Consider the following 9,181-nt stretch of genomic DNA (forward strand, 5'->3'; position numbering starts at 1 on the left):
TAGAAGGAATCCGCTGACAGAGAAATCATGAATCCAGGTTGCTTTGTGTGGTTCGTGTTGAGTGACCACACTGAAGCCATTGAGAGGGGGGTAGGGAGGTGGGTTCAAATGCTGACACTATTGTTGAATATTGATTTAATTGATCCTAACCATTTGCATACATTAACATTAAACCCGAGCATTATTTGCTTCACAATGTTATACCTTTAAGATGTAAAACTAGTGATTTGTGTATCCATAGAAAATTATTTTCGTAATCAGGGCATCTAAATGAATTTCATGTCCGTTATGATATAGAAACTGGACAGTGGTTGGACAAAATAGTATATATGTTGAATTACACAACAATAGGAAGAACTGATTTGATCGGTAATTGATTAACCTCATAACATCCACCAAGTCCACCTATATAGGGTTAGGGTTAGGCTGCACTTTAGCCACATTCTGTACAATCAAATTACACGCATTTATTATAAGATTTTCACTTGGGTGTGCCAAATCTGGGAAATATATCATCTGATAATGGTAGGCATCAACCTATTGGCAAATAATATAATAACTGCCAATAAGAAATAAATAATAACCAAAAAGTCACATGTCATAAACAAGCAGAAAAAGAAAATCATATTAACTAATGGATAATTTGCTGTTGTAAAGATTGTTATCAGCAGTGATGCCATAGACTTCCTGTCTTGTTTGAGTAGTTAATAAATGCTAGAAAGTCCCGCATTAGGAGTTATGAAGAAATAATAATGAGCAGCTCATTAATTATGACGTCCTTCCTGATGGGTTCTTCACTTGTGTCCCTTTTAGTAAAGAGCTGCCTCTTCAGTGTCTCTCTTTAACCTCCAAACCCTGTTTCCATCTGTTCTCTCTCAACAGAGAATGTCACAGAGATCAAGACAAACATTTTTGTCACCAGCTTTGGCCCCGTGTCTGACACGGAGATGGTGAGTTCATCCACAGCAAACACTACAGAGAGAGATTGGCTAAGGTGGACAAACACACATACAAGCGTCTCCAAAGCCCATCCAGACAACTGTCGGTATTTTTAGATGGAAACATATATTTACATTTTATGAGACGACTACCGCTTTCTGGCTCCTGCTGTTCTCTGGAAGTGAGCTCATGTCCTAGTTGTGTCTTTGAAGATTGGCTCCTTTTGGCTACTTGGACACGAGGCAAAATTAATGTGGGTGATTTAAACTTTTAATGCAGCGTGACTGGCCTGTATGGAGCACAAAGAGTGCCAAAATGAAGTGAATAACTACATCATTAAATAATGAATGAAATGTGTCGTTAACTCATTCAAATGGGAAATCAATCAATCAATAATTTATTAACTGCATAAATAATTTATTGAATACATAAATAATCAAAATATTGATTCACTTTATTTAAGAAAAAGAAAAACATATTTAATTATTTCATGGCTGTAGTGCTGCAGTGTGTCACCAAATAATTGAAACTGTTACTACAGCTTGTCAGCAGACTGTAACATCTGCTGCTTTTGTTTTCATTTGAAATGCATTCTGGGATACCTAGCTGTTCCGAGTCCACTGCATCAGTCATTATCTGGGATTGATCTGTCTTGACTGGCTGAGCAGGGCAACCAATCAGATGATAGGGTCTGCTGACAAGCTGCAGTGACGGTTTAAATGACTTCATGTTGCACCGCAGCACAACAACCATGAAATAATTAAATGGGTTTTCTTTAAATGATGCATTAAGTATATATTTAATTATTAATTTAAATATTTATTTCCAATTGTACTTAATGAATCGCTTCTACAGATAGTTTGATGTTTGTTCCCGAACTCCTCAAACACAGCTGTTTCGGTTTTGATGAAACGGTCATTAAACTATTTACTCCAAATAAAGACTACAATTTTTTTCTGTGCATTTAAATATAGAAACTGTGTGATCGAGGCATGAATGGACCTCACTTTTATGCATGCAAATCCAATGGAAAGCTTGCACGTTCAAAAGCACGTCAGACGAACATTTTAACGGTCACCAGTGGGTTTCACTTTTAAGAACTGGGATGTTTTTAGTTTTGTATGTGCCATGCCTTTAATATTCTGCACCATTAATATGGGTGAAAGACGTCACAGCGCACAGATTGGAGAATCTTTTGCGACATTTACAAGCAACCTCCAAAGAACCATGATCAGCATAAAAGGGCGCAAGTCGCAGTGAACAGAACAGAACGGTGTGGCTGTTCTTTTGAGATAAAGTACTGCCTTACCTTTGTAGTCATTTCTATGTTTCATTTCTTTCTATGTTTACTATTAAAAGTCCCCATTATTAATATTAATGTGAGGGTTAAGGTTGTGCCCATTCCTCTTTTAGTGGCTGTGTAAAGGTGTAGTTTTAACCACTGTTCAAAATCATATTTAGAAGTAATTTACAAGTAATTAATCTATTTATGCTTGTGATTTATTGGTAGATCGGCATTTAGAAATAATGCCAAAGACATGTATAAGAATCAGTGTAACTAGCTGATAGATGGATGATATTAGCCGTACCATGTACAGGATGGGGACGTCCTTTCTTATTAGTTAGAAATTCCTATTGCATTTCTAATGTTAGTGATTAAGTATGCTTTCTTTACAATTCTCAGCTATAACTATACCAAGTTTTAGGCTATTTAATGATGTATTCTTTTATTTCCTTTTGGCACTCTTGTCGGTCCATAGACTTATTCCAACTTGTCTGAAATGAATCATCTCTTTATTAATCCTACGAACTATAAGGTTCTACCTGGATAGTAGAAAGCATTAAATCTCCCCTTTCATTAAATCTCCCGTTACACCCTGCTCCATCCCTGGCACGCTTTTGACACAGCAGTGATCAGACTTGCTACTTTGTCAGAGGAGCATGATTGATTGATTAATTGCGGCAGGAGACCTGAATGTTTCTACAGTCCATAAAAGCTTATATGTGAGCCCGATAACGCCGTTATTATTCAGCGGGCTGGCATGTTGTTTTAGTGTCTTGCTCGTTTGTTTTTCCGAGCTCAAAGCGAGTTGATATTTCACACATGAACAAACTCAAGATGGATTTAAACGCCGCCGTGTTTAATCACAATCGCTGAAAAGTCTTCATCGATTTATGAGGACATACAGGAGGATCTGTTTTCCCTTTAGCTTGTCCTTTATGTCACATTTTCAACGTGAGAAAAAAAATCTTTATTCAGTTTATTTAGGTTTTGTGCCAGGGGAAAAAAAATCACACTGATGACGTAGAATCTGAAAAACTGACAAAATGGGTGTATTAAATATGATACTTTGCTTTGAGAGGTTAAAAACATACAGCCAGAGGAAGATCTGTTCCCTTTAGCATCCTCAGTGATAAAGTAATCATTGAGCTGACACACTAGTACACAAGCCAGTTGCACGTGATTACTCACAGCACAGTGTACGGCTAAATCTCATATTTTTTCCTTTTTAATCCCGTTTGATAATGCAAACTGCACCTGTTAACACTGTGATGTTTCTTCTTTAAAATTGTTCCCCACAGGTTTGTAATCAGGGGATAAAGAATGTAACCATTTTAACAGACATGCATCTGAAACTATTTTTTAAAAAATTTCCAAAACAGGACTTTTTGCTTCTCTACAAAATCCAGGGTTAGACTTCCAAGCTAGGTTTGAGGTCGTCGCAATCTCAGGAGGTTGACATCCACCAGGTCACTCGTGACCAGTCTAGGTTTAGGGTTGGATTTCGTTTGAGTCACATACCAAACAGGCGGATTTCACATGCACTGTCAAACATGCATGATACTAACCTAACCCAAGACAAGTGGTTTAGTAGCTGGTGGATGTTTTGAGGTTAAGAAGGTTGATTTTATATTTTCTACATGTTTCGTTTGGGCGCTTCTTCACTTAAAACCCAACCAGGATCTTTTTCCCCTTTTCTGTTCGCCTTAGGAGTACACCATAGACGTGTTCTTCCGTCAGAGCTGGAAGGATGAGCGCCTGTGCTTCAAAGGGCCCATGGAGATGCTGCCATTAAACAACCTGCTGGCCAGCAACATCTGGACCCCAGATACTTTCTTTCTTAACGGCAAGAAGTCTATAGCTCACAACATGACCACGCCCAACAAGCTGCTGAGGCTCAAGGATGACGGCACCTTGCTTTACACGATGAGGTATGATGGATTCCCTGTATAACGAGCCGTGACTAAGAACAAATTATCAAAAAACCGTACAGAGCTGTACAGAGGCTCAAGGTTTCTCAGGATTCTGAAGTGAACCTCATAGTTATCTGTCCTTCATCATTTACTGAATATTAGAGCAGACAACAGCATCAAGGCCAATATTACACAATAAAGCTTTGAATGTAGAAAAATTGATATGCGACTCAGCCTGCAGGAGAATACTGACATCCAGTGGACAATGAGAGGTACGATTCCTCATAGAGATAGTTCATACCAGCAGTAAGCCTATTTAAACACTTTTATTCCTTTAATTTTTTTCCCCTTTTGCTAATGCTGAGAGTCACAGACCAAATCTCTTCTCAGGGAAATCATTCATTATGAAAAAGCGTCCTTGTTGTGAACTCGTTTTTGGCAGTAATTTACTGGTAAGTTGGAGCCAGAAAGGAAGGAAAAGTAGGCCAACAGAGACCTCCAAAAGGGTGATCGCTATGCGCTAAACCACTAGCAGATATGGATAAACACCAGTGTAGTCTAAGCTTTAAAAATGAGGAAAGAAAGCGTAGTGAAAGCACCCCTACGACAGAGAAATTATCATGTTCCTGTTAGCAGGTCACAGAGTGACCTTTCGACCAGTACATTAAAATAATTCTGTGCTCATTCTCAGAAGTCACTGCAGCTGCAGGTCTTAAACAGAGACTCCATCATGGATGAGAGCACTTCATCTGATAGCAACGACACCCACAGGGGGAGTAACGCAGCATGGAGGCCAGATTATCTGTATGCAGCCCCCGGTGACATATATACGTTTCCAAAAGAGGACAGATTCACACGTAACACACATGAACCAACTCAAAAGCACACACACACTGCGGGTGTGAAGCAGGTTGTAAGATCTAACATGATGCTAACCTTTGACCTCAGAGCTTAATAAGTAAAGGGTTGCGTGACTGGTTCATCTCTGTAAGTGTGAAGTGATGGAAATGTATGGACACGTACATTTATGTTCAAATGGAAAAAAATGTAAATGTGCGAGTGTGTTGTTGAATCTAAAAATGGCATCAGATCCTCTGTCACAGTAGAAAAGAAGCAGCAGTAGGCCTGCTTTTAATCGTGTGATTGGAACTGAACGGTTGTCATTACCAGCAGTGCTTAACCATGAGCAGGTTTCCACATTATACACGCACACACACACACACACACACACACACACAAACAAACAAACAAACAAACAAACAAACAAACAAACAAACAAACAAACAAACAAACAAACAAACAAACAAACAAACAAACAAACAAACAAACAAACAAACACGAAAACATCAGGCTCAGGGTACTTTAAGGTAACAGCTAACTGCAATAGCTAGCTAGCTGGACACCTATCTATCTAGCTCTCTATCTATCTAGATAGATAGATTGTTCTGGCCTCTATTAACTTTATATGTTTTTTTTAATGGTGGTTGACAAACAGCTTCTACAATAAGTAGATTGCCCTCATTTTCTTGTGGCTCTTTTGTCATTGCATATCAGCAAGCACTTGGAGCCAACAAGGAAAAAAAAATGTATATAGTCACAGAAACTAGTCAATTGTTTAAGAGCTTTAATCTCTATTGGAACATTACAAAATCATGAAAATCCCTCTTGCTAAACATGCCCAAAATATAAACGGAGGTCAGAGTGTGTACAAGTAGCTCAGGATTCAGATACTTAGATAGCACTCAGTTTCAGACACTGTTTGCTTTTGAAGTCATGGCCTGCACCAAGGCCAATTATAACATAAATAATATTGAATATTGTACACAGTATGTGGAGTTATGAGTTATTCACATCTTCTTGCACTCTCAGTGTATTGAACATGTCAGTCCCCATGTATACAGCAGATTAACACACTCAATAAACAGAGGTGCAGACATACTGCCGTTCACATAACTGCACATTACAAGACATTTACACACGCCCCACATTTTTTCTTCAGCATCATGCATGGGTGTCAATGGAAGCTCATCAGTTTTCTCCTCTAAATGCAATTGCGCACCGCATCATTTGAAAACCATTACTCAGCGGAGAAGCGGCCGGGTTTAGAGAGCAAATTTCTATGCATTTGTCTCCATGGATAATTCTTAAAATGCCACGTCTGTCAGCACACCGCAAGCTTAATGCATTATTATCATTATAGCCAGATACCAGATAGGCTGCTACATCAGCTGTATGGAAGCTCTGTATTACTCACGCAGGGAGTGCATTGCACACCATTGTCATTAGGTACAGCTCAGTTGCCATTATCATTTGTGCTGATGTGCTGCAATTGCCTATAGACTCTCTGACTAATCATTTGAACATAACACCACACTCACTAATATGTTATATGAATTGTAATGGCAGGTTCTTATCAAACTGTATTTTTTACGTTTTAACACTTTCAGCTGTTCTTCCTTTGTTATTTTTCACACCTTATATTGATTATATAACTATGAACCACTCTCAGAATTATGGGTACAGTGAAAGTCCCTATCCATCCTACAGGTACAGTCCACATCGATGTTACCCCCAGGGCTAATTAGTGGCCCTCAAAGTATCTATATGTACTTTTTTGATGGCCAGAAAGTAAATATGTGGTCCCAAACTGTAAAATTGAAATATTTCTACCATTTCCTCTGGCGTTTAACATCCACCAGAGTGCTGAGGCACTTAGGGTTATGGCTGAGGTCACACGTTTATGAAGGGGCATAGTTTAAAAATGTAATGATTTTATTGTTTCTACTAAATTGTCACCAGCTGTTTAAAACTGGTCTCTGTCATATATAAAACGGGGCACAATAAGTACCCCCTGCCAAGGGTATGATGACAGTACCTTAGAGGGTACACCTCCCCCTCCCCAGTGGTTTATGTATAAATAAATCTGACTCACATAATTTTGCCAGTAAATAAACTAGTATTGTGGTACTAGAGTGAGGGACGTATATTAAATCTCCAAAAAGTTGATTCTGTTCATCTGAACATAGCGTTTTGTGGGAGAAACGTTTTGTCACTCATCCAAGTGATTTCTTCAGTCTCAGCCGACTGCAGGTTTCCCCAAATCTTATAAACAGTACATTTGCATAATGACTAAAACCAGCCCACTGAAGGAACAATGGGCTGGGTGGTCAGTTCCTTAATCTTAATGTTTTATGCAAATTCTCATGACCATTGATCAATAACCACTGACCAAAACCCACTGATCAAAGACCACTGATTAATGGCCATGAGTACCATTCACAGACAGTTGGGGAATGGCTGCAATCACAGCATTGTACGATGGCCACTTAAAGCCACGCGTCGCACAGAAGCAGACCAACACATGGCCGCTCACACAGCGATGGGAAATCTAACGTTTCTGGTACGCCTGAGCTTGCAGAAAAGTTGGAGAAGTCGGACAACGTATATTAAAGTATTTCATTAGCTTCTATGGTTAAAATAGTTCAGATAGCCTCTTTCAGTGTCAAATTCTGAGTTTTTACTCCTTTTATCAAGAAAAACTTTTAGCCGAACAAGATTTTTCTGTTCCCGGTACAAAGGCAGACTAGCCCACAAACATCCGACAGTTGCTGGAGAGGTTTCAGGAGAGTTAGCAGGTTCTTCAGGTTTCTCCCCCCCCCGTGTAGGATATACAAGAAGTTTTCAAAATGTGCCTTTTAGTGTGAAAAGACAGATGGTGCGGCATTGTGCCTTGGTGGTTAATACAGCATAAAGCTCCTGGACTCTCTGGCTCTGTTGTCCGACTTCTCCAACTTTTCTGCAAGCTCAGCCGTACCAGAAACTTTAGATTTCCCATCGCTGTGTGAGCGGCCATGTGTTGGTCTGCTTCTGTGCGACGTGTGGCGTTAAGTTCAAGCCCATGCCTGCCTTTAAGGCATGCAGGAGTCAGTCTAATCCGTTATTTAAACTAGATCCGCAATGAGATGCCTGGCTTTTGACTTTTAAAGGCACCGAGTTACACTCTGCTCTCTTTACAGCCATCCTGGCTAATGGGGCTACATGAATAATTAGAACATGGTATAATAGCCGACAGCCATGTTCTCATTTATTTATCCCAAAGACACTCTTTCCTCTTCCGCGCAGAGAACCCTCGAGCTGTGTCGACACAGTTGGATGGTACTGCACTGATGTGGAAAGCAAACCGAGCCCCCACCCCCACCGCCACGAAACATTCGCCTTCGCTAGGCCCAGAAGTGCAGAAGTGGCCTCCTGTCCCACTTTGTTCTGCTTCGTTCACCTTAATGATATAATTGGGAAACCTCCTGCAGTCCCCGCATACTGTACAGGCAGGGGGTACTGGAGCGTAAAACAAAAACACGTCCCGTGTGGATTGCGCGCCATCCTCAGTGACACATTTGTCAGAAAGATTATAATAGAGTTCAGTTAAGAGGAAAAATAGCTGCTACTCTGTGACTAATGTTGAGGTATGCATGAGCGGCTAAAGCAGAAAACAAGTCCAACGAGTCATTTCATCTAAACGTATGTTTGTGTGCACTTAGTTTATCCTTCATTCAGCCCATTAACCTCATTGTAGTCACATCACCGCTGCGCTGTTATTATTTGTCATCACGTAAAGAGTGGAACTACCCAGAGGGATTTGATTTAATCTGGAACAGATAGCTAAAAAAAAAATTATGTTTTGTGTGTTGTTGGTTTTTATGCCTGATTTAATTAATCTGGCTGCTCTTTCAGGGCACAGAGAGGTGTCGTCACAGCCGTTGAAGTGATAACGCCATGTCTCGGATGACTGTGAATACCCAATAACAAATAAAACATAAAAAAAAAAAACTGTCGTTATGTTAATTGGGGATTTAAAATGAGTGGAAGGTGACTGATGAACATCATCAAATCATGCTAATGCTCTCATTTGTTTATAATAAAAATGTGTTTGCCTTAAGGTCAGTTCAGAAGAAAACAAAACTGAAGCAACCTCAGTTTTTTTTTTCTTTTGGTGGGGGGACAACCAAGCCCTCTGACCACCAGGTGGCAGTATTGTCACTTGTGTGCT

At 39.8% G+C, this 9,181-nt stretch overlaps 2 protein-coding genes across 4 annotated transcripts in view; one reads left to right on the forward strand and one right to left on the reverse strand.

Moving 5' to 3' along the window:
• LOC146360941 (gamma-aminobutyric acid receptor subunit beta-3-like) overlaps positions 1 to 9,181 on the reverse strand; it is a 91,903-nt gene that overhangs the window by 65,027 nt on the left and 17,695 nt on the right. The gene's annotated exons all lie outside the window — the stretch shown is intronic.
• Positions 1 to 9,181, forward strand: part of LOC146360942 (gamma-aminobutyric acid receptor subunit alpha-5-like) — a 46,097-nt gene that overhangs the window by 7,053 nt on the left and 29,863 nt on the right. For both annotated transcript variants that reach the window (XM_084922342.1, XM_084922341.1), the window contains exons 4-5: positions 883 to 950; positions 3,932 to 4,152. In XM_084922342.1, the coding sequence (XP_084778468.1) occupies positions 883 to 950; positions 3,932 to 4,152 (289 nt within the window). The remainder of the gene's footprint in view (positions 1 to 882; positions 951 to 3,931; positions 4,153 to 9,181) is intronic.

This window comes from Perissodus microlepis, chromosome 23, assembly GCF_051167445.1.
Source record: "Perissodus microlepis isolate ML-2025 ecotype Zambia chromosome 23, ASM5116744v1, whole genome shotgun sequence".
Lineage (NCBI taxonomy): Eukaryota > Metazoa > Chordata > Actinopteri > Cichliformes > Cichlidae > Perissodus > Perissodus microlepis.